Source organism: Dermacentor albipictus, chromosome 3, assembly GCF_038994185.2.
Source record: "Dermacentor albipictus isolate Rhodes 1998 colony chromosome 3, USDA_Dalb.pri_finalv2, whole genome shotgun sequence".
In the NCBI taxonomy this organism is placed as follows: domain Eukaryota; kingdom Metazoa; phylum Arthropoda; class Arachnida; order Ixodida; family Ixodidae; genus Dermacentor; species Dermacentor albipictus.
This window is the reverse complement of record NC_091823.1, coordinates 65,678,622-65,705,051: the sequence shown is the minus strand read 5'-3', so window position 1 is coordinate 65,705,051 and position 26,430 is coordinate 65,678,622. Positions and strand designations below refer to the sequence as shown.

Here is a 26,430-nt window from a genome sequence, read left to right as displayed (position 1 = left end):
TTTCGCACGCTTTCACTCGCACACCAGCAAACGGCACGCGGGCCGCACGTTCTCCTCGCACTCGTACTCATTCAGAACATCACGGTGACGGCAACGGCAAAAGGTCACCTGCAGTGTACGTATAAGCGACGCTGACTTGAAGATGATTTGACAAGCTAAGTCAATTACATTTCACTAGCCGCCAAACCAGTTGAGGTCCGTTCTTGCAAAATATGCAAGTCATTGTGCATTGTCCATGGAGAACACTTCGCTCTATTGAATTTCAATTCGCGCAGTATTACAAAGATAGAGCCATTTTCGCAAATCATTTACCTTGGGCAAATCATTTTCCCCACTAACAAGTATCAAGCGTACCGCAATGCTTTGCGATCAGACTTTAGTCTGTCCGCAGGATGCGCAAAGGGCTAGGCGCGATATGCTTTAAAATGTTTCGTGTTCTTTTCCTTCGCCCATTCCCTATTCCCGTTTCATCTAAACAGTGGTGCTGGAGAAGTTCATGGCCAGCGTCTACGACACCTACGTTGTTCGCGGAAACTCGGCTGTCCTCCGTTGTCATCTGCCTCCGGCCGTCAGGGACTACGTCACAGTGACGTCGTGGGTACTCGACGATGGTGTCACTATCGGCATGCTTGAAGATTCTGGTGAGTGAACGGTCTTCAAATTTGCGGTGTAAACAAATTATCATGAAGATGACATATCCTTAGGATAGGTGAGAGTGGAAATGGCTTACGCAGCGCGAAAGGTATAGAGGTGTAAAATGCGTTTCGAATGGAAGACCTATGAGACAAGCAGACGTTGACTGACATTTTGTTGCGTGTACGTTGCCTCTTCCTTTTGTCAATGTCTTTCGCACTGCTGTACTATTCTCTATGTCGATTAAACTAGCCAAAAGTTCTCTTCCTGTTTGATTCCTTTTTGTGACGCGCCACTTACCGCGATAATAAAACATTAGGGAATTCGGGGTTGCGCAGTACACTTGTGGCATATAGCCTTTTAGGCACAAGTGCGTTGTTTTCTGATTTCAGTGATTTGTAAGAGAGCTCCCAACCTCAATCACTCTACTGCGGTAATTCGCGTTGTAGAGTTTACCTCACTGCACTTCTAGGGATGAAGCACTTCGCAAGTACATTCTAAATACTGAATCTACGCAGATTTTCATGCTTTAGTGCCAGCGCGAAGTTCTTGGAGCTCACTGCACCATTGGCACTGAACTAGACAGCGCACGCTGTATCCTCTTTCTCGTTCTTTCAGTTTTCAGTCATGCTTCAGCTGTTTTCATTCCCACCATTTCGCCTGCACTTTCTCCCAGTTTGATTCTCACTTTTTTGAATCCGTTGATAGGTTCCTAGTACGTTCTTCACTGTGATGCATTGCCGAATTACCTATCATTTCTCTTGCCCGTTTGGTCGGCTCGTTGCCCGTTTGGTCTGGTTTGCCCGTCTGGTTACTCGAACCACCAAGCGGGTGGTTCGAGTAACCAATTGCACACTGGTGGTATGCTGTACTCGCATACGCACGCTATTGCATGACCCCGCGCAATCGCACTGTGTGGCGGAACTGCTGCTGCTGCTTCTTGGAACATAGTTCCAAGAAGTTCGCAATCGCAGCGTCCTCAACAAATTTGCTGAAGAACACCTTGCGAACAATACTTCGCATATAGTGATAATCTGACCAGTAAATAGCTGGCATTTTCTGGACTGCATAAAACCCCTACTTTGCTATTATTCTTTGTCAATACGCTATCATTCAAATGGCTGTCCCTTATATCATGGCAACCATGCACTTGCGTTTCCTGTGTGGCACATTCGTAATTTATAATCTTAACGCTTCTTATCCCTGCAAAGCCCAAACGCCGGGACCAGATAAAGGATACTTAAAATTTGTTCAACTTTTTTGGTGACCTGGGAGAGAGCACTTGTAAAAAACAGAAAACAAGGCAATGTTACTTGAGCAAAGGCTTAATTAGCGTACTGATCACTTAGACAGTAATTCGATTTGTAAGCAATGTACAGCTGCAAATTTGCTTCAGTCTATGGAAAGCCCGGGAACGCTACTATAGGCTATGAGCTAAGTTTTTCATGCTAAAGTATAATATTTGGTTATAAAATTCAGCGCAGCGTCTATGATACGTTGGCCATCACAGGCTTATCTTATTCCCGCACAATGCGCAAATGGCGTACTCTTACTTCCCTAGATAAGGCTCAGGGGAGAATGGGGAAGTCAGCACCAACATTTTTATATTGCACGCGAGCGCGGCTTTAAAGTGTTTTGTATCATGGCGAAAAGAAGGTCGAGCTGAGATTGATCGCTTGCAGAGTGAGTGAGAAACAAGAAGACGATGCCACACCTTTTACGCTTGGATGGGAATCATCGATCAACTTTTCTTTCCCCTTTCTCCTCTCCTCCGTCGCCCCGTTCGCGACGTTTATAGTCAGCCCATAACCACCCGTATTCCCACGTGTCCTTATTCCAGCGCTGACGCTCAAATACTAGGCATAACAGGTCACCTAAAGTAGGAGTTTGTCAGGACTGACCCGATAGCTGCAGTAGTAAATTCTTCAGACGGGAGATTTGGGCTTGGTTGCTTCTTTTTTTTGCATGAAGCAGTGTATCATCAATAAATCAAAGCGCTTCTAATATTGTTAGAACTGCTGTACTTCATGAGACTTCATGAATGAGATTTAACGAGACTTTATGTGTAGGTCAAGTGTGCATGCTAATGTATGTATGTACTGTTTGCGTGTTTGTCTATAGCTTTAATCAATACTCATATCTGATATTTAGCCTAACACCTGAAGTGCCATTACAGGCCGTCGGGTAAGCAAATAACTCTAGCTATCATTAAAATCTATAAAAACTGCATCTCCCTCTAATTTCGACTACATGATGACGCGAAAAGCAGAGCACAATGAGCTGTAAGACCGCCACCTTCAGTGCTTTAACTTGTAGGATTGAATCAAAGCTCACGAATGTAAAAACTTGGGCTCGTCAGTTCAACTTGAACATTGTGACAACAGCGCAACAAACGCAAAAAAAAATTCACGACGTCCTTGTCTATGGCGCTTTTATTTTAAAGTGGAGCAGAGGTGATGAAAAGGGTCTAGCAAAGCAGAGTAGCTAAAATGCTAAAATTTCCTCGTGACAAATTCTCTCTTATCCACAGACCAGAAACTTCGTTTATTCAAGGTACTAGATTCTTGCAGCAACTGTGTCGCCTTGCTGCTTTCTTGGTATGCATCGTACTCTGAATATCGCAGCCCACAGAGAAGGTGTGAGTTGTCAGGTTACGAAGAATCGTAGATTTAGTGACGTGCCCATATGGTTCGTGCTGACAGGTCTATTAAGACGCGCGCTTATTTCCAACCAGCTTGCGCAATCACCAGCCGAGCTTGCTGACTTCAGCGTTGACTGATTGCTTCAGTTTTCGTTAAACGTTTAGCGATGGACTGCAGAGTAAGATCGACTTCAGCGCTTCCTAAGTCGGCATTGCATGATACAAAAATAAACTATATTACTAAAGTAAATTAACTCGTTTCTGAGTTCAAAGTCTCCATATGGATTTAAATGCAGCGCTCTCTAAAACAAGGTGCCATATTTGGGAGCAATACGCAACATCGGTACACAAATTGCATACCTCTTTCTGTCGAAATGTCGAAATACCGACATAGCTTACGTTAAAAAGAAATTACAACTGTACACCTCCTGTCAGCCCCGGCTTCACTCTCCGTATTGATGAGTAATGGCACAGTCACTTTCTCACTTCGCTGGAGAGCAGTACGCCCTTGTTTCACTCTTACACAGCATTGCTTTCATCTGGCGCAACGGCGCGCTCTAGAGTTTGGCAGATTTTGTTCCCTTTTCTAGGCGGTGTTACACATTGCCTGGTAGTGCGGAAAGTCTTCCTTTGTGTTATTAGTTGTTCTCAACTCAGTCGTCAAGCCGAGAGGTGAAATGTTCCACTTCTCCCTTGCCTTCGGATCAAAGCTGACTAAAAGGGACTCCCAGTTGGGACAAAGTGACCGCTCTCAGATCACCTTCCTTTTTTCCTCTGTGCCTCCCTCGCTGAGGAAAATCGTCCGTTCAACCTTCAGTGCAGGGCGCTTTTACTGCTTCGGCGTCTCCCGGGCTAAACAACATTAGTGAATCGCCGAAACTGTTGGCTTCGTTGAGCCGGCACTCACTTAGGAACTGCGTTGACTCCCGGGGCTAGACCTTGGGAGCGAACGCGCAGTGGGGCGATTTTGTTTTCGCGTACTCTGTGTTTATTTTTTCTCTCGCTATTGGTCTGTTCTTTCTTACTGTTCATTCCGCCTAATGGTAGTCTCAGTCTTAAACTGCATTCATAAACTTTACATGATTGTCTTCCGTAGTATGAGACGGCTCCTGCTTGTAAGTTAACTCGCTGCTGTACGCGATGATTCTGCGACGCCGAAGCTAGGTGGAAGTTAGGTTGCGAAAGTGAATTCACACACTGAAATCGCAGATTCTCTTTGTTCTCGTATAGATACCCAATTTAAGGCATCAGTAATGATATAAGCGACATGTCTCTGACTTCCTATTCTATGGTAAATAGATGTCAAACTGAGGACCGAAAGTAAAACAAACTGCGAGTTCAAACTTAGATAAACCAAGGTAAAGTGTTATTAAGGCACTTTCAACTGGTTTATACTACATTTATTCTAAGAAAAACACCACTCGTCGCGAGTTGTGCTTGTGCGTCTGCGTGCGTGTGTGTGTGTGTGTCCAAATTATTTTTACCCTTTGCATAGCAAACTGAAGATATATGGTACATAAATAATGAGCAGCTTATTTGGACGACATACCATATACACATCAGCCGCCCCCTGTTTAAATGAAAATTAAGAAAGCTGGCTCGTTTAGTTCACTAACGACACCGCGGACGCCTCGTAAAGTTCATGAATACAACGAAATTACCAGGCTTAACAAATTAGAGTTGACTCTCTTTAAACGGAACCTAAATGTCCAGGTAAATTGGTTTCGTTTATCAGGAGTTCCATTTACTGAGACAAAGCTGAAGGGTACACATATAGTGCTGCTGTTTATGGATGCAACTACTTTATTGCATAGCAGAAATCAGTTGTGTAGCACCAGAACATTGCAACTTTCGAGCTTTGGCTCTAACGTGAGTGCATTGCGAGCCATAGGAAACGCTCAGGGAGCTCACCGACCAGAAACACCAAAGCCAATCTTGAACACGCCTTCAGTGCAAACAATGAAGGATAAACCACACCCACCGAAAAAAAACGTATAGAACCGTTGGGTACTGCAATGTTGCTGATGCGTATTTTGATGCGGCTGAAATGGCCTATACATGTAGTTTCTGATGCATATCGGGATGCTGCTAAATGGCCTGTATAGCTAAATGGCCTGTATAGTGTATTATAGTTTCGGGTAATGATCCCAGTTCCGTTTATCCGGAGGTTGCCAAAAAGTAGGCACCGTTTACCGAATGTTTCTTAACGTTGCATGAATGCAAAAACCAACCATTCATGAACATAATGTTCCGTTTAAGCGGCAGTCCCGTTTAAGCTATTCCCGTTTTCAGAGATTTCACTGATTACCGACTATCGTAGGTAACCCACAAACGCTGAAGTTATCCCAAACATTACCCTTAAAACTTAAAATGCAAGTCATTTTAACCAAATGTACGCTTGGTGTGACGTAGAGTTTTCTCGGGACTCTGGGAAACATACCGTGCAATTCCCTTACAACGCTTTTGAGCACTTGTGAAAGGAAAGTTTACACGGGCCAAGATAAATCTACACACATGCAAACCCCGAGTGCAAATTTAGCACAGTGCTTCCCCGATTTCTTATAAATTTTATCTTGGTGGCATATGTTTCTCGGTACAGAGAATTAAATTGCGTAGCGCTCGCAAAGCACACCTGTCTAGCTCCCGAGCACTTCAATAAGCAACTTCCTGCAAAAGCTCAAACAATTTGAACTTTGCCAACACGCCACCTATAACCTCTCTTCTATTTCCACAACATAGAAACTAAGTGCTTCGTTTAGTCCACCGAGGATATTGAGCACACCTCATATGTGCATCGTTGAACACACAAAAATAGAAAGCAAACAACGGTTCAGTAAATTTTTGCAAAGCTCATAATTAAGGTGGAGACGTTAATGTTTCACTACGTTTTGTATTTACCGTGCTCCCCAGTTTCACCAATATTAAACACGGTGTGACGTAGTGTTCTCTCGTGACACAAGAAAACACAGCCGATAACGGCTGCATAACGGTTTAGAACGCTTGCTTAATGCGTTTTTTTAATTGACGCTCTTGCAATTATTCTCACACATCACGCATAAGTTCCCCGTATTTTCTCAAAACATCAACTCTATGGCTAGTTCAGTTCATTCCGGACATTGGGCAAACATTCGGTGCGGTTCCTTAAGCTCACTGTAAAGCTCATAAGGAATTTTTCTCCAAATTTTTCGACGCTACACGTGTCAAACTTATATATCACGTCACTTGTAACATGACTCTATCTTATATACAGATATTCTATAGTTATCAGCAAAGTTCTCCCAGAGCAGCGAAAATAACTGTAAGATTTCCAGGTAGCATCTCCAAAGGAGGGTTTAGCGATCTTTTGGAGAGGAAGACGAAGTGATTCTCGTAGAGACCACTATTCCTTCGTGCTGCAGTATTTTCGGCTTTTTCCCGTGTTTTACTGGGAGACGCCGCTCTCATTGCCACGGCAATGGAAGTGGAGTCGGCAGAATGCCGACGCGACGTGACTGCTTCGTCCGGTACCGGCCCGAGGAAGAGAAATTGCCCACCGAGTCAAGCTGACAGCGAGGACACTGCGCTGTACTCCTACTCAAGCGATGACGCCTCAGATGACGAAGGCTTCGAAAGAGTGGTACACCGGAAGGCCAAGAGAAGAAACATCAGCGGACGGTCTTCGTCAAGTAAGTCTACCGTCATTTCACAGCGCAGGCCATCGGCGCACACAATTCTTTTTGTGCCGGACGCACCTGCCGACAACCTCAACCGCCTTAATCGACAAGCGATTTCCGTTTCTCTGGAGGCTCTTGTCCCAGGAGAAATCAAAGATATCAGAATTAATACTCGAAAGAACATCCTGGCTATTGACGTCCACAACCGAAGCGCAATCAATGCGTTGATGGTAGTAAAGCTCCTGGGCAACATTAATGTCCACTACCTCATTCCGCAAGACAACGAAACAACGGCCGGTGTTGTTTATGATATTGACACATCCATTAACGACAGTGACCTGCCAATTTTAATCAAACCTGCGACAGATGGTGTTGCCTTACTACAAGCTCGGCGCCTTGGCAAGTCTACCTGTGTAAGGCTCGTGTTCAAAGGTGACTGCCTACCATCACATGTAAAGGTCGGCCACTTTCGTCATGTGGTACGACCTTTCGTACCAAAATCACTTCAGTGCAGAAGGTGTCAAAGAATTGGATATGTGAGTGCTGTCTGCCGAAATACAACGATATGCCCACGATGTTCCGAACACCACGACACCGACACTTGCCGTGCAACAGAGCTCAAGTGCCCAAATTGTCAAGGATCGCACGCTGCGTCCTCAAAAGACTGTCCACGCCTAAAGAAAGAGCAGAAAATCTTGAGAAAAATGGCCAGAGACGGATCGTCACACAGAGATGCTTCAGAAGCGATAAGGCGACATCGGTCCCGGAAACGAAAGTCCATGAAACCCTCTTCCGGTTCAAGGGAAATGTCTCGTCCGGCAACGCCACCTCCTGTTCCATCTGTCTCGAGTAAGAGCACGAATGTCAACGAAAGAAGTGGCCATGCTTCATCAAGTGATGCGTGGCCGGCACTGCCGAGAACATGCCACGCGCCAGAGCCACAGCAAATGACTCGCCGTTTACAGTCAAATGTCACTACAGTTGACCAAATGCAAGACAAGGACTCACAAGTGATTGCCATGCTCAAATCGCTCACGAATGTCATGCGTCTGCTACTGACGAACATGGACACTCCAGCTGCTCGTAGCGCACTGCAAGTATTGGACGCGCTGACTCCAGTACTTGAAAGCATCGCATAGCACCATGGCCCGCCCCTCGCTACCCTTCCACAAGGAAATCAAGAAAGCATCTTTACTGCAGTGGAATGCCCGTGGTCTCAAATCAAGAATTTCAGATTTTAGACATTTTGTCTTCGAAAACCGTCTTCCCATCCTTGTAATTTGCGAACCGAACGTGCAGAATGTTATACGTATTTCTGGCTATGAGGCATTCATGTCCTCTACCTGTGGTGATGTAAGCAAGGTAATTGTATATATTAGAAGTGATCTGACTTACGTGTTGCACCCAGTTCCGCCTCACGACGACAACCAGTACGTTTGTTTAATCGTGAAATCGAATAAGCTTACGTTCACACTCGTTGCTGTGTACATTGCTCCTTCAAGTGGCTTCGACTCTAAACGACTACACGACGTGCTATCAGCGACACCCGGCCCTACGATTCTCACAGGAGATTTTAATGCTCACCATCCGCTTTGGGGGAGCCTGAAGATGGACTCCAGGGGAAGGCGAATAGCATCCTTTGCCACACAGCACGACCTTTACTGCCTCAACGATGGTAGTCCGACATATTTACGCGGGTCTACCTACAGCAGCTGCCTAGACTTGACCCTGGTTTCTCGGCTTCTTGAAAGAAACGTGCAATGGTTTACAGACATTGAAACACATGGAAGGGACCATATTCCGACGTACCTGAAGATCAAGGGACTATCGAAATACTCCTCCATGACGCTCCGTCGAATTGACTGGTCGGCGTTTCGGTCGCACATGGAGGGAGTATGTCAGCAAGGGAACCCTTCAAGTCCGGAACACGAAATTCAAAAAGCCATGCAAGAGGCTACGCGTAGCTTCCAGCCTTTCCCGAAATATGCAGAATTTGAAGCAGAACTGCAGCGACTACGAGCAATTCGCCGGCGGGCTGAACGAAGATACAGGAGAACTAAATCCATCCATGATCTCCGAGAGGCAAGGCGGATGCAAAAGAAGATTCAACGTCGCATCGATGCACTACAATCTCAAAGATGGAAACGTTTCTGTGAGTCCTTGGATCCACGTCAGCGATTATCTCAAATATGGAGAACCGTGCGTGGGCTTCGCGTATCACCGCAACAGCGTGTCCCTTTCAAAGCCCTCGCTTTGCACCAAGGTCGCAGCGAAATTGACATTGCTGAAGAATTTTGCTCAAGACTTTCCAGCTTGCAGTTCCAACGCGCAATTACACCATGTGCTACTCCTGTGCCACGGGATTCCCACATGGATGTAATTTTTTCGCTGGAGGAGCTTGAAGCGGCACTGGCGACTTGCAGGCGCTCTTCGTCACCTGGCCCGGACGGGGTTACCTATGCGGCGCTCGCCAATCTTGGGCAGACAGCACGACTCATGCTACTAAACCATTACAACGAGTCTTGGCGCAACGGTTTGGTTCCACGTGACTGGAAATGCAGCCGCCTGGTTCCACTTCTCAAACCTGGCAAATCACCGTTAAACTTGTCATCGTACCGCCCCATCGCTCTGGCCAGCTGCATAGGGAAAATAATGGAACGAATGATTTTGACTCGCCTGGAATGGTACCTGGAAAGTTACAACGTGTACCCAGATGCTATGGCTGGCTTCCGGCGTGGGCGCTCTTCCATAGATAATGTCATCGATTTGGTTACATTCGTTCAGCATCAAAAACGCCGGAAACGACTCACTGCTGCATTATTCCTAGACATAAAAGGCGCCTATGATAATATAGCACATTGTGCCATTATAAATGCTCTTACTGAAGCCGGAATCGGTGGCCGCACTTTTCAGTGGCTGTGCAGTTATTTGACCGCCAGGCATTTCTTCGTGATGACCGAGGATGGCGCCACGACTCAACACCAAACGTTCTGTGGAGTACCGCAAGGCGGAGTGTTAAGCCCGACGCTTTTCAACCTAGTGCTCGTTGGCCTAGTCCGATCCTTGCCCAACACAGTTCAGGTATCAATATATGCCGACGATATCTGCATTTGGGCGTCTGCCGTAACACGGCTGCAGGTACGAGCATGGCTGCAAAAGGCAGCTACGATAACATCTCTGTACTTGCGAGAACAGAACTTAGAGCTGTCTTCAGAGAAATGCTGCCTTGTTACATTCACTCGGAAGGACATGAAGCGTTACAGTGTAAAGGTCAATGGGCAAGCAGTAGCGAATGCACGAAAACCCCGCTTTTTAGGGGTAATTATTGACCGAGACCTATCATGGAGCCCGCATGTTTCATACCTGAAGAAGAGATTATTGACAATAATACATCTCCTCAAATTTCTCGGCGGAAAGTCATGGGGCACTTCGGTGCGGTCAATGCTGCGGCTGTATAACGCCTTGTTCCTCGGCTTCGCAAGATACAGCCTCCCTGTGATTGGCAACACCTGCAAAACAAACCTGCGTGTACTCCAGGGACTACAAGCTCAGGCCCTAAGGACGTGTCTCGGTCTTCCGAGGTGTGCGTCTACAGCGGCAACAATCGTCATAGCTCGAGATCACCCAATATCAACGTACTTGGCAACCGACGCTCTCAGGGCGCATATTCGGCACGTTGCCCGATTACCTTCTCACCATCTTGCCGCTCTACCCACAGAAAGGCCACACACAACTTTCAGTCGTTTAATTGATGGCAATCGCCCCTCATTGCCATCGAACTACATGCCTGCAGCAAGACCATGCTTACCTTTATGGTGCCTGCACAGACCTGACATACGTCTCACCATCCCAGGAATCATGAAGAAAGCCAACATGTCCTCGTTTGCCCTTAAGCAGGCCACGTTAGAACTTTTACATGAGGTGCACAGTGGCCGCGTACACGTTTACATCGACGGTTCAGTTACATCTGCAAGCGCAGCTGCCGCTGTGCTGATACCAAGAAGATCCGTCAAGATACAGCTAAAGACGTCACATGTATCATCAACGACAGCTGCTGAACTCGTAGCCCTGCGTGCGGCTCTTCATTTTATCAAGGAGGAACCATCCCAGGCATGGTCAATCTTCTGTGATTCCAAGGCAGCCCTACAGAGTGTACTCTCAGCACTGCGCCATGGATCACATGAGCAGCTCGCCGCAGAGATCAGAGAAGTCCACCATCGACTAGTTGACGAAGGGCACGATATAATATATCAGTGGTTGCCTAGTCACTGTGGCATACATGGCAATGATCGAGCAGACGCAGCTGCCCGATCTGCCCATGACGGCGTCAACTGCGTTGCCATTCCTCTTTCGAGAGCCGACGCAGCGAAAAAACTTGCCACACTTGCGCGTGACCTGACATTAGCCCAGTGGAATTCATCCGATTTCACAAGTGCACGCCTCCATACTCTAGACCCTAATTTACAGCTCCATATTCCGTCCGAGCTTCCACGACGTGACTGCACCCTTCTTATCCGTCTATGGCTTGGAGTAGCATTTTCAAATGCCTACTCTTTCCTTATCGGAATGGCCAACAGCCCACTGTGTGACTTCTGCGGGTGCAACGAAACGATCGAGCATCTTCTTTGTCAGTGCTCTCGTTTTAACCCACAAAGAACTGTCCTCTCAGCCACCTTAGACAAACTGGACAAGCGCCCTATGACAGAAGACAAGGTCCTTGGAACCTGGCCTACGCGAACATCAGCGCGATCCGCTATGAAGGCGCTGCTGCGATACTTGAAAGACACGGGACTTTCTGACAAATTGTGACAGTACACTGTGTGGCGCAGGACTGTACGGTGACACTGCGTAAGACTAGGAATGCCTTTGCGGGTTGCGTGACAGTGCCCACAGAAATAGTTCGTGTGTACGTGCGTGTGTGTGCTTAGGTTTTTTTTTTCCTCTTTTTTATCCTTCTTTCTTTCTCACCTATTCCATCCCCTTTCCCTTCCCCCAGAACAGGGTAGCCAACCGGAGATAATCTCTGGTTAACCTCGCTGTCTTTCCTTTGCCTTTCTCTCTCTCTCTCTTTAGCGATCTTTATGTAGCGCCTAATTAATCTGCATCTATAGAAATATTCTGCTCATCATTGCTAGCATGCCACACACCCTGTAGATATGAACTCCTTGACAATACATTATTGTAGCTATCGGTGAGAACGCCTATCTAATATATATATATATATATATATATATATATATATATATATATATATATATATATATATATATATATATATATATATATATATCGTAAATCAACATTACAAAGAAGTGCACATGACGTAACTTTCTTTGAGCGTGGTTAGCGCTATTCGATAAGCTATAGATGGGGCCTGTCATTACATCAAACCTTTATGCTAAGAACACGTTGAAAAACAACCGGTTCCTTAGGTTTGTATTTAGTTTATATATTAAGTGCTAGTTGCAGTGCCTCCGCACCAATATTTTCTGGCTAAATGCACGCCCTGACACATTAAATTTTCTTGTTTTGCTTCACTCAAATGTCGAGTATAAGAATGTAGAAATGTAAAGCAAACAATCGATAGCATTCTTACATTCACTCTAATTACACATGCAGCTTTCGTCTTGGCAAATTACCTTTTCGCCTATGATATGCCTTTTACAAAGTTCTAAAAATCCTATACAGCTTCGCTCGATCATTAAGCATCTCCGACAATATATCCATATCTCTCATTTTGCAGGTGTCCACAACCGTTACCTGATGCTCCCAACAGGCGAGCTTCTTGTGCGCGATGTAGATGGCAGTACAGATGCCCATCACTCCTACCGATGTCAAGTGCACAACAAGCTCACAGGAGAAAACCACCTGAGCACCAGCGCTGGCAAGATAATCGTAACTGGTGAGTTTTCTCTCTCTCTGTGTGTGTGTGTGTTTGTTTGTTTGTTTGTGTGTGTGTGTGTGTGTGTGTGTGTGTGTGTGTGTGTGTGTGTGTGTGTGTGTGTGTGTGTGTGTGTGTGTGTGTGTGTGTGTGTGTGTGTGTGTGTGTGTTTGACTGCTATCCTGCTATCCCGAAATTCCCAAATTGAGAAACAAAGAGAAAAAAACAAAGAAATCATCAATAAGTGCAATACACACATGACAAGAAGCACACAAAAATTGTATCAACTACGAGCCACTGGACTGAACGCCCAGTTCTGTAACTACAGGATCTTGTCGTTGTGAGTGCGGCTGAGTACATGTTTTTATTTGGCGATATATTGGCTGGCATGCACAATCTGTCTCGTGCGGCACGTTGCAAACGGAGCAAAGTGTAGCGCGACTACCCCGCTAATCGGGAGATTACGACGGGCAGCACGTGGGTGATGCGTGGGCGCAATCCACAACAGCTGCGGCAGACAGATCTCCGCTCATGCAGCACTTTGTTTCCATATATGGTATCGGTGGCGTCATCGGTGAACAGACGACACGCGTTACCCTGGCGCCATCTCGTAGCCATCGTCGCCGCAGAGCCCGTCTTGCGCGGCACTACTCTCTTCTTCTCACGCTTTCGGCATACCCTCCTGTTCCGCCTTCCTCCTCGCGCTCGCTTCGCTATCCCGTCTTTCATTAGAGAGTTTTAGCCCAGCGGGTTTACGGCCAGCGGAGCGGAGCGGTCTCCACCGGTGCGCCAGCGGAGCGGCTCGCGTAAAAAGAATTTTAGCCCAGCGGATCACCCGCTCGAGCGGGGTAAAGAGCGGGGCGCTCTGCTGCCCCACCTAGTGGTTCGAATAGGAGTTACTGAGAAATGAAATTGAATTACGCTTGCTTTTATTATGCAAGAAATGTTGAATAAAGATATATTACATGTTCTCAGTGCATTATTTGTTAATAATGTACTGGCTACTAATGTACGGGTCAGCGCGGCAGTCGCCGTCTTCGATGCAGAACTGCCGGCGTTCATGTTCGCGGCTGCCGTCTTGCATTTCCCATACACGCCCGCGCGCCCTTACGCACGCTCGCGCGCTGCGTATACCCTCCGCTGGGGAGTGCTTTCCAGCGGGCGTAAACGCTGCTCCGTAAAACCGCTGGCCGCCTCAGCGTAGTGCGCATGCGCAGTCGCGTCTCCGCTCGCCCGCTCCGCTCCGCTGGCCGTAAACCCGCTGGGCTAAAACTCTCTATTACCCGCTGCGCTCCGCGCTTTTATCCTTCGTTGTGCTCGTTCGCTCGTTTACGAGGGACGCCGATGCTCACCGCAGGAATCGGCGCCTAAGGCCTGCACTCTAAAACGAATGTTAACTAGACGACTGTACACTGTCTGGTTCTAAATTGACCTCCTTATGAACGCACAGGTCAGCCTCTGAATAAGAGGGGGAAAATCAGCTGTCACCTAACTTTCTGGTCTTCCGTTTGTAATTGTGAGAACACAAAAACTGCCGTTGCTTTTCTGTCTTGAGCAACAGGCCTAACAAACAATCACTTATTCTCAGGTACAAGGTATAATTGTTTACGGATAAACGCTGCAGTCCAGACGAACAAAGGTCAGGAGACAGTCAAGTCTTCCTGAGTTTACTTGCAGAAAAGTCTTACTTCTTTAGCGTTAGCTGCTGAAGTCCTGAAACGATATTCTTGTCTCGCCCTGCCATTGTAGGCACGTGGTGAGAAATATAGCTGGTGATTCAATTAAATGTATTAAAATCACTTATTTTTTGCTTAGCTGAAACTCTTTGTATTCAAAGATCGCAGTATTGGCTGCAGGATCAAAATAAACTTTCAGTTTCTGAACACATTGCCAAAAGCTGGTGCTTCTTTTACCTTAAGAATGGCTACTACACCTTCCGGAAACACCATACACGTCTGAGCATGCATAGAAAAATAGCAGCTGCCGTATTTTTCCGAAGGACATTAATGTGTACGAAAGAATCATTAATTTTACGACAGAAAGAAACAAACACTGCAAAATAGATTGCAAATTAATGCTTGAGGAGAGAATGACACACACTGTCATCTCAAAGAAAAATGAAGAGCCGTACACGGTCCTTCGTTAGCCACAGCTGTCGCTGGTTGAATGAGTTAGTTACAACCACAAAGCACGAGGACATTCTTCCCGAGTTCAACTTATGGAATTCTCCAGAGAAGGCGCAGGGATGTGCCTTTTCAGCCAACGCACTTGTGAGGCCGGTGCGGTCGTTTAATTAATGAGCGTTTGAAACGGGCGCGGCGACGCATACTTTGAAGAGCTGTTCTGCCGACTCTGCGTGGCAGCCATGAAGAGTCCTCGGCCGAGCGCTTTTGTAGCATCGGCGCTTGTGCCTCGCAGACAATGGCGTTAGCGCGAAGGGGTCGCACTAAGCCCGATAGCTGAAAGTTCGCGCAGCACAATGGTGTGCTCTCCAGTGTGCAGCTTTGTACGGGGAAAACACAGCCTGACTCTATTTGGAATGCCGTACATTTGAGGCACCATACGGAGGGAATGTCGCAACAGGGCTTGCAGGAGAGTGAAGTGGTGTTTAGCTCTTCTCTTTTCAGGTTTAATATTTTCAGACCTCGACAAAGTTCCCCTCGAGGCGATGGGTCTTTCTTGCCCCCGCGACTCATCCCATTTTATAGCTCAATGTGAACTTTGTCTCTTGGAGTAGGCATACTGTAAAAAAAAATTATACATTCACAGAGAGAACGAGAGAAAGAGAGCGTTGAGAATTCTTCACGGTACATATGAATAAAATCAGTTGGTAGTTGGCGCCGTTCTTGTCAATGTGTGCTTCTTTGTATCTTTTTTCGTGCCACATTACTGACACCAGTTCAATGCGAACGAAATTCCTCGCCTGCATTATGCATGCGAGCACACAATGTTATTGTCAGCAATATCTGAGCTCCTTTTTTTTTTCGAGAACGCTCGGCTTCGTTCACCCCAGTTTTGCCTGGGCTTCGAAAAAAAATTCATGCGCAGATGCCACAGTTTGCGTCGAGCACGAAAAGCTGCACGGACTGCCAGATGCAAATTCTGCGCTCTATCTCCGTGTATAGCGCACCCAACCGCAAATTACCGCAGGGGCTTCGATTCCAAGTAGCGGTATATAGCGGGCAGAGTTCTCCCTTCTTCGCCATACGATGATGGTGAAGCTGCGGTCTGAGCTGGAGAGGAATCGGCCTGATGTCGACGGAATGATGGTGACCTTGAGGAATTGATGAATAAAGCAATACTCATTTTGACCGGTTAAGTACTGTCGCAGTGAAAGGGTAAATGCAATGCCGCATTTTAAGGGTAACACCAAGCTGCAGCCGCTAGGTGAACAAGTCGAAAATATTCTTTACTACTAAGCCGGAAGCCGGTAAGGGGATGCTCAAGCACGACTAACGCGTCCTTTTCAAACGTTCCATGACTTTCAAGATTATTTACCTATTGCTTACGATGTTGCAACAACTTACAAATGTAATGTGTCACCCCGACCCCCTATTTTTGTAGACATCATCTTTAGAATTCCTGAGCTTGTCACACCGATCTTTGAACCATTAGTAAGCCATGCAAAATACTATGCATTAATAGCGCTTCCAGACAATCCGGGAAACGTTGCAAATGGTGTGAATTGAAACAGGTATGGAGACACGTGAGCAAGCTTGCTGTTCATTGCATTAACAGGAAAAGCTCAGTGAATGCGAGAACATTCTGGATCGTGGATTGTTTCCTTGCGTCATTTCCCGGCCATGTAAAACCAGAAACTCGGTGAACAATCTTTATGATGTTAGAGAAAAGGGTCGTGAAGATCTTCTAAGTGCTGTCCTGTTCAGCGCTTTAGTTTGCGTACTCAGTAGTAAAAAAAAAAACCTTGGTAATACTTGGGGTGATGCTTTCTTCTGCGAATTGAAGGCTTGAAATTATTAATTCGTGTCAGTAATTTTTTTTACAAAGACACAGTTGAACTTTATTATACGAACGGCTAATTCTCGGAACCCACGTCGCCGGTACATCCTGTGTTACATTGAGATAAGGGAATACGCTAAACGTGCTGAATGAGCAGCGCGATGACTCGCGAGCGCGCTCTTCGGAAAAAAAAATTTTTTGCGATTCTCAGGCCTCCTTCCCCTTCATTCGTTATCTGTGTACGCAGAGCCCCACAGTCAGCTTCCTCCACGGATGGCCGAGTACCGCAGCGTGGTTGAAGTGGAACAGGGGGAGCGCGCCGTGCTGCCCTGCCTGGCACAAGGACACCCACCTCCGAGACATCACTGGTTCCGTGTCGTCGGTGGTGTAGTGAGGGAAAGCACAGTGCTACATAGCTCATCTTCGGGCAGCGTTGAAGGTGTCATACCGGTGAAAGTTTCCGACAGCGTCTCCCTGCTGCCGGGTGGCACGCTTTTCCTGCACGGCACCCGCATCCTCGACAGCGGGAAGTACCTGTGCGTGGCGAACAACTCGGCCGGCGAGGTCAGGGCTTACACGGAACTGCTGGTCACGGGTAAGCACTTGCGTTTACCCAGTTTTGTCTTCTTGGTGGCTGGGTCTCGCAGGGGTTTTGAGTGTTTCTCAGCAGTCAGGGTGCTGTTGCTTTAGTACAGTGGTGCTACAGGCGGGAATATCCTTGGCGGGAATGATGCTACTTAGTACACTTCTTTTTTCTTCTCGTACGTCACCATAGGCCATACAAAGCACTCACCTTTAGCAATGTTAGAAAGGGAGGGACACATCGATGCGTCTTATCAACAGTACTTCCCTGAGAACAAAATGTTCTGCTCGCGGTTTGGATCCGAACTAGTTGGAAACATACAAACAGGGTAAATATCTGCGCGTGTCCTTTGCGATGTTCTCTTCAAATTCTGCAAACGAGTATAAAAGCCTCCTCTTGCTATGAGAGGTGTCTTCCTTTCAAAATAACAGCGCTGCCAAGACCGGATTATTCACCACTCCCGGTCGCCCGTCTCGTTACCTCATTACGCACAGTAGCCACATATTTCAGCAATGAACACTAGATTAGCGGGCGTGCTACGCGGTAGATACTTAGGCTTTTTGGTATGGCATAATCCACTGTGCAGTGCGGAAACGATTAGGTGAAGGCGAAGGCGCTGATAGACAGCGGTATGTGCCTCCCCCCCCCCCCCCCCCGCTGTCACCATCCCGTCCTTCCACGCTGAAGACTAACTTATACTGCTGTATCAAAACCATTTTGTAATGTTTAATGAACAGGCGGCAATCAGAAAAGGTGCTCCGTTCACTAAAAGTGACAAAATGCTGCATCAATGCAATAATATATTTCCTTGGCCTTCCTTTCTTTTCTTGACACGGCACTTTCGCGATGCCTTTCTTTGCCGTGTTCCAGAAAGAAACGCCCAATTCATTGCAAAGCATTTTTAAATCATTAAAATTTAATGTGAGTGCAACTAACGTCGAAGGAGCTCTATTACTAAAGCAAATGTGAACCAAACGTAAGATAAGGGAATTCGCACGAAAGTGCCCTCTCTGGTTTCTGCTCAAACGCAGTGCCCGTCTCCGCGCACATCGACCCGCCTGTGCAAGTAGTGGACGTGGGAAAGAGCGCGAACATGAGTTGCCGCGTGGTTGGACACCCCGTACACGGCGTTCTGTGGACGCACAACGGCCGCTCAATCTCGGCGTCTTCCACGTCCTACGGCGGTGGAGGACCGAGCGGCAAGTTGGCTTCCGAGGGCCCGTCGTCGAGGATCACCATATTGTCGCGTGACCTGATCCACGTCTCGGTCGTTGAGCGCCAGGACCACGGCATGTACCAGTGCCTCGTCTACAACGACAGGGACTCGGCGCAAGGAACGGCGCAGCTCGTCATTGGAGGTAAACTTTAGTTTATTCTGGAATTCCTTAAATGCCGGCTCACAGAGACAAATTTTATTTATTAAGCGCCACCGGTGGAAAACGGTCCCGGCCTCAGATTTGTAGAACCTTTGAAGACTAGCCTGGCATGTGGCAGGTGCCGTAGCAGTGGATGCCTGGATTATTTATCATACTTTTCACTCTATAATATGAATCATGGCCGGTGTATAACCTTTTGAAGATGAGTCTAGTATGAATCAGGCGCCTCGGCAAGGATTATTACTGAACTTATACTGCAAAGGACATTATTCAGCTTAAAATTATCCAACAAAAAGTGGCCAGGCTTATTTTGACCAAGTACAGAAGAATAGTTTCCCTCAAATTCCGCTATGAGTAATAACAATACCTTTTTTTTTGATTAGAATAACGTGGGAAACTGAGCTGTTTACTGCTTCGTAATAACATTTTCACTAGTAATGCGAGGATTGTTAGACCAAGCTACATTCGTTTCTTAAACACGATGCACACGACGCACAGGAATTCATTCCTTGCAGACATTTTTCTGCAAGAAGAAAAATATTTCAAAGCAGTTTTATTTTCTACTCATAATAGAGGATTCAAATCAACTTCCAGAAGCAACCTGGGGATCCGCTAATTTTGTTCAGTATCACAAAAACACGTGCTTTGTTAAAAGATTCATTGTGACGACCTACTGATTCTTCCGAGTTTATCTTTCTTTCTTTTTCTTTTTTTTTGGAAATGCCTGTTTCCGTTATAATCGCTAAGCTCTTTGTCATGCTGTTGATAACTTTGTCTTTTTCCCCCCTTTTTTACCATCGTCAAAGGTAACAATATTGTATACAATGCGCCTCCTGCATAGGCTGAATAGGCCTGCAGTATCTTTAAATAAAGAAATAAAGAATTTTGCTTTCGCTCGTTTCTATTATAAAATAAAGAAATAGCGGTGGCTACCGAGCCACAACAGATAATAACGCAAGCTTTTTCGTGTCCAAGTTGTCCTGTATTGCTAACGCTGTTCTTTCTTCCTTTTTTTTTTTAACGTTGGCTCAATCAACTCGATCAAGTTCCCTGTCGTTTATTCCTCTCCTATCATCCTCCACTCATGGCCAGGCAATCCTGGTTATAACAGGCGTACCACCGCTCCAACTACTGATGAAGCGCGAAAAGTAATGGTTACATTATCACGCACCATAACACAGCCTGACGATGCATTCAAGGAGCTGTTTGTCTACCCATATTCTCAGCGCTGCAAACAAAGCGAATGATTCCTGAATTCTCGAAGAGCTGGTGTTGCTTCAGACCCTCGGGCCACATGTCCAAAACTGAGACTTAAGCTACAAAGGCACAGAAACATGTGGAAATAAAAGGAAAACGCCGGCTTCGTTCCTTCGGGATTGAGGTTGAAGAGAAAATTGGTACTCGTCTTGGGTCGCTGCAATGCACATATAGAATCAACTTGCGGTCTGTAGATTGAATTGGTGGGTTTCACGGGTCATGAGCGAAAATTTTATATAGCGACGACGGGTGCGAGCTCGCAGATCGGTTGTCGCTTTGCACTGCGCGCTGCAAACGTATAATCAGCTGTCGCCCCCCGAGGGCTCGTTACGGTAAAAGGACGTCATCTCAACATTTCGCCTGTCGAGAACTCAAACGCTGGTTAAAAAGAATCAGCAGCGTGCTCATAATTTACAGGAAGTTCCTAATGAAGAGTTCGCACATATATGTAAACATTTGGATCACGTCATCCAGCGCAACAGCGTTGCTGTGTCGTGGAGTATTTATTACATTTATGCAATGCTAAGGAGACGCCAAACAGGAATGGCCACACGGTGTAAAAGTTGAGAGAGAACGCCGCCCGCTTGACGGGAGGGCACCTAGCTGTGTTATTATAGCACGCGGACACAAAATTCTTGTGATAAAGTATTCCTTTAAAGATAACCTTTAAGGGAATATCTCTCTTTGCTCCCTCTTCCTTTACTACCTCGTTATTGGCGGTCGTCACGGTGATATAAACTGGTAAAGTAAACATGCCGGTTTATTTTACTTTATTTTACAGTCTTTTTTATAGGATTTACTTCCAAGCTTTGTTACTGATATTTTATGAGTCCTCCACGTGCAAATATTTCTTCTTTCAACTTCGGTCATTACGTGAAGCTGCGATGCAGTGAAGCTCGCTTGTTGACTTCCACGAAACCTGTGTCTCAGGTAACCTTATTTTTTTGTCGTACGCTACATTAAAGGAGGTTCCTTCGCTTTTCACATTACCAAAGCACTTCGAAAAAAAAAAACGACAGCCTCCAAGAAATGTATCCTTCTCTGGCTAATTACTCGCTAGTTTTTCGCTGGAAAGCCTTAGGCACTTGTAAGTTCCCTCTCAAGCATGCAGTTGCGTACAGCACACTTCGCATCACGCTTGCGCCTAGAGCGTGGGAGTGGTGCTTCGACGTACATCAGCGTCTGTTAACGTAGCCGCATACTCCGGAGCGAGAAAATGAGCGTGTCGCGAGTGCGGACAAACACGTCATGAACTTGCAGACCATGTTGTATAATGCGGTATTGATCAAGGAAAAACACAATTTCCACGCTCCAGCCAAGCCTGCTGGAAGTTGTACCCTGGTTCTCTTTGTTTTAGCCACAACGTAATAGAAGATGCTTCCAATTCATTCTTGTGGACCTTAACGTCAAATTCACCGTTAAAAAAGTTCGGCCTTGCGTAATACTCTCCGTGGGAAGATTCATTATGCATGTGTGTTCATGCAGAAATCATGTTCATTCTCTGCGTCCGTTATTAGCACCGAGCGATTGCTCTGCGCCTACTCCACTCCCCAGCACACGATTCTGTACGTTATGGTTCCCACTGCGCTATAGGGCGTAGGGACGTAATGCGTTAACTGATTGCGACGCGCTGTTACACAGCTTAGAAAATAGTCATTATAGCAGATGAGAGACGACATGAAGCTATAATTGACGTGCCAACGCGTCATCAAGCGCCTGAAACCGGGCTATTGCAGCAAAGCGGGAACGCTTCGTACGTAAATCTATGGTCGGAAAATCACTTGCGTAATAAGAATGGCTGCAGATTATTATTATTCTTGTTATGATTATTAGTTTCTATTGGCATTACCGCCATCAGTGCAGTGCTGTTGCACTGGAAGTCCGTTCCTCTCCCCCTTCTCTCCCCTAACCTTCACGCCCACAGGCGCATCGACGGACCAGCAAGGCATTAGTTACCTGGGATATTTTTATGTACAATTTCTCGTAAATGCGCGTCAGTTCATTTTTTCCCCGGATTTTCTTTTACCAAATTCGCTCTCTACGCCCACTCCGACTGCCCAAAGGGGCATTGCTACACAGAATACCGGCTTTAATCATCACGAATCTCCGGCTTCACAGAGTCGTCCCTGATACCGGGAACCTTAGGCGCTTGATTTCAAAGCTATAGCTGGTCCATTTTATGAGCGCAGACGGTTTCATTCAGACAGGTGGCTTTTAGTTCCGGCATTGACAATCAGTGCTTTTTGCGCTGGTGTTTTAAGCTGAAGGGATGTGCTATATTAAGACTTTTCTTTTTACATCTGGGACATTGCCTGTCTTGTTATGGTAATCGAGCTAAAGCATTTACTGCAAGAAAAAGCAGTATCAATGTCGTTTGTCTGGCTTGTATAGGACGCATCTTTGCAAAGCTCTTCCTCGGCCCAGTACGTAATTACAGCGAAGCAAGAAGGAGCCCGTAAAAGCACGCGTGGTGGATGTTGCTCCGAGACTAAGTAAACCGGGTAATGTACGTTGGCATGTATAAGGCTATGACGCTGAGGTCCTGGCCACGCTTAATTAATTTAAGAGCAGCTAGTATACAAGCCTGTCCGCGCGGTCTTGTTACTCGGCGTGATTCTCTCTTTCTCTCTCTCTCTCTCTCAGCGTTTTGAGGCTTTCCATGTGATACCACATAAAGCGGCCACGCTGCTTCTAGCAGGGTTAGACACTGCGACAATGCTACAGCACTTTATAAGAGGTGCGTCACTGCTTCTGGGATAAGCCGACTTCTATGTTCTTCTTGGAAAGCTCTGTGCAGCTAAAGAAAAAGATGCTCCTTGGTTAAAAAGGTTGCGACCATCAACACAAAGGACAGGTCGTAAACAGAGTGAATTAACGTTTACTGAGCAGTACGGCTGGCTTAGCAACGACGTCGTAAAGGAAAGAGGACACAATTAGGCTCCGAAGAAAATAAAGTTTAGACGCAAATTATAAAGGGAACTCGAGAGCTTGTTTATGATCAAGTGTGGCAAGAAAGAACTTGCCGCAAGTTAAGATTAGAAGCAAATGTCAGAATAATAGTAGTAGAAAATACTAAAAGTAATGCGAGCGGCCGGTTCAACCCCCAGTAACGAGAGCTATCGTTTTTGTTCAGGCTAGCTTAAGCAGCGTACTTAGTAGACCTCACCTACTGCTGACCTGCTGTGGGCCCCCAAGCTGCAACCGTCGAAAGGCAATTGAAAGGATCAGTAAATACGTTCATACAATAAACCATTCTCAATAAACAGTTGTTGTCAAGGGTTTATCCTTTCGTTCATCATTTAATTATTACGTTTGCCTATGCAATTCTCAAAGCATGCCTTCCCACCCGTCGCCCTCCCCCTTCATGTAACGAGATAAACCACTCTAAAAATGAAAGGTCAACAAGTTGCCTTCTACGCAGAAATAGTGGAGTAAGCTTTTTTCATTCGGTTGTCGCAGAGGTCAGGAGACGACCCGCCCATTTTTACCATCTCATTATGTTCAAATGGAGCACATAACATTATTTTTCAAGGAGAGCAAACGAGAAGGAGTGCTGCGGCCGGCAAATGCTTTTTCTCATTGCATCTATGGTCGTCATATTCGCAAGCTTCTTTTGTGCGAACTGCGAAAGCTGAAATGCGAATCAAGGCTCTTGCACGATGACTGCAATCTTTTCTTGCCTGTCATTCTGAATGAGTCCTCATTTTCTGTTCTGTCCATATCACCAAGAGCTTCTTTGTCGCGTCCGGCACTTTGCATAGACCGCTATTTCAGTGAGGCCACAAATATACGTCATACGCTGCTTTATCTATGCAAAAGCAAGCGACCATCTCACTCCCGCCCATTGCTTTCCATCGTGGTTATTTCCGACCTGATTTGCTTGCGCTCGTTGTGTGACTTCGTCCCGTAAACGAATTCACGGATTTTGCTTTAAATTTGTTATAATATGTTTCACTTTTCCTGCTATATTCTCACACTAAATTCGACGGTCTCGTAGATAAAGGGCCACCCACGCGTTTCTGTTGCCGCAACCTCCACTTAAATAAATTGCCATCGTTCACTTCTCTAAATGAAGCAATCACCTAATCAAAGGATGGTTACCAGTAGAGTGCGGCGGGCTTTCAAGTTTAACAATGAGCTTCAAATGTTCTCGCCTTATCTCGGAAGCTATCTGTGATTCCTAATTTGGTTTACACTCCGAATGGAGGCTTTTTCCCTCCCAATTTATTTTTTTCCCACAACGTAGCAATAAAGAGTGTGGGAGATAAGAGGCCTAATGAGACCTGCATCGCGTACTCTTTCTTAGATTAGGTTATTCAGGGCGCTTGCACATTACCCAGCGCATTGTGTTTGCCTCCAGAATAGTAACCGGCTGGCCATTTCAATGGGCGCATTGTCTGGAGCGTTTGCTACATTTTGTAAGCTCTGGACGTGCAAAAAAAAAGGCGTTCTATTGTAAACAGTGGATTAATTTCATGGCGTTGGCCGCGTAAATGCCGAACAAAAGCCTTCAAACGAGGTCGAAGGCTGGGTAGGTTGTCAAAAGACTGAAGATGAGAAACTAGCTAAAAACACGACGTACTTAAGCATGAATACGACGGGCCGAGGCCGGAACTTGCAATAAAATTTTTTCTATGGGAAATTGCAAATATCTATAACCTCCGACAGCCCTTCTGCACGTATGCGAACCCGATCACAAAACCAGCGCAGAAAGCTCACCTAGAAGCAAATCACCGCATATGCTACCACTCAAGAAACGTAATTCCTTCACACTGAGGCTTAAACGTCGCGCTCACACACATTTCTCCTGCCTAATTCAATTCAATTCAAATTTATTTACCTGAGAATACACTGGAAGGTATACTGTGATAAAACCGTGAAAACGGCATGAGAGGGCGCAGGTGACCGTTATACGGCAGCAGCTGCACAATGTCTATAGGTTGAGGTTATAGATAGCCGTGACAAAGGTAGAGTTAAAGCAAGCATATTACAATTCATAATACAATATGTTCCCAAATCATAGAATTACACTTAAAGTTACGCTGCATAAGGAAATGCATATGCAAATTACGTTGCATATTGCAACATATTTGTTGTATTATCATATAAGTCACAGAATTACACCGAAAATACTGCGAAAAATTACTAATGAATGATTTACCAACAATATCATCGATATAATGTACACATAGTTAACCCTTTTCTAGCACACAATGGAACGAAAGCATGAACGTAACTGTTTTTTTAACTAATGATATAACAAGCCTACAAAACTTTCTTCCCTCACCATCGCTTATGTGTGACCAGTATTTAAATGCTGTCAAGTAACATGCGTGTAACCATCGTGAGATATCGCACGTGTCGGTCTGCCTGATACGATTGTCACACCTAAACTACAATGCTGGTATCGCGGTAGGTTTGTACGAGTGCTTACACGCGATAACACTCGTCACTTAAACATCATAATTGCGAAGCCTAAAAGTACGTGGCAATATAAAAAACTTCTAAAATTTCCCTCTCTGCAGTTGTCTTTCCATGACCCGAAACCCAGCAACTTTCAAACATCTGATCAGCACACACGCACTACCTGACATGCCTCGGCAAGTGAGCACTGTAGGTTGTCGAACGCAAGGCTTTGCTTTCTCGCAGGCAGTAAATGACACGTCGGCCATCTTGGCCGATGTACCTTCCCGCATGCCAACTAGATACAGTAGGTTGAGAGTATCAAACAAGAAACGTATTTACCGGTGTGTTGGATGGAGCGTGTGCTTTTACGATTATTCTGGCCGATGCGTCTGTACAACTTGTGGGATTTTCACCCCTGCTCTTGGGACAAAGGAACGACAACACAGTAGTGAAACAATCACAAGCGCATTCATTTCACCTTTCCTAGACTAATGCCTGCTAGTCCAGTTGCTATCCACAAAACATGCCGATGGGCGTGCGACAAATCGAGGGAATCCGACTCACCGCGACTGGATAGCGAGCTAATATGTTCACCCCATGCTGGACACTAACGCGCTAACGACACTGGTCGTTCGCGCGTACAGTCACGTGAACGGTGGCGCGTTCGAACGATCGTATTTCTCTATTTCGGTATAGGCCTCGCGAGACGGCCTCGCAGAAACATGGATTGGTCCGCACCGCTTGCCTATCCGGAGCCAAAGAGGAAGAGCCTTCTCCTTTTCGCGTCGAAGTAACCCCGCCATTAGGTGGCGTTAGCAAGGCAACACTCGCACCATCGCTCGCATATCGACCGCCGCCGTAAAGCTATGCGGCGAAGCCGGACTACAAGAAACGGGAGCTGTGCCGCGGCCGCGTTTCGATCCCGCGACCTCGTGCTTGGCAGCCCAACACCATGTGCGGGAAAACAACATATCAGGAGACGCGTGAGAATCGCGCATCCCCACAAACTTAGCTGGCTTCCAGACACATCAGCCAGCAAA

At 46.2% G+C, this 26,430-nt stretch overlaps 2 protein-coding genes across 3 annotated transcripts in view; both read left to right on the top strand.

The window, feature by feature from the left end:
• The window catches only part of LOC139057708 (cell adhesion molecule Dscam1-like), a 98,746-nt gene extending 98,097 nt beyond the window's left edge, over positions 1-649 (top strand). The window contains exon 4 of the mRNA XM_070536451.1: positions 480-649. Coding sequence (XP_070392552.1) covers positions 480-649 — 170 coding nt within the window. The remainder of the gene's footprint in view (positions 1-479) is intronic.
• A 6,016-nt stretch (positions 650-6,665) lies between these two features.
• Positions 6,666-26,430, top strand: part of LOC135905556 (cell adhesion molecule Dscam1-like) — a 77,651-nt gene continuing 57,886 nt past the window's right edge. For both annotated transcript variants that reach the window (XM_070535535.1, XM_070535536.1), the window contains exons 1-4: positions 6,666-6,939; positions 12,671-12,829; positions 17,016-17,363; positions 18,383-18,709. In XM_070535535.1, coding sequence (XP_070391636.1) covers positions 6,729-6,939; positions 12,671-12,829; positions 17,016-17,363; positions 18,383-18,709 — 1,045 coding nt within the window. In that variant the 5' untranslated portion in view covers positions 6,666-6,728. The remainder of the gene's footprint in view (positions 6,940-12,670; positions 12,830-17,015; positions 17,364-18,382; positions 18,710-26,430) is intronic.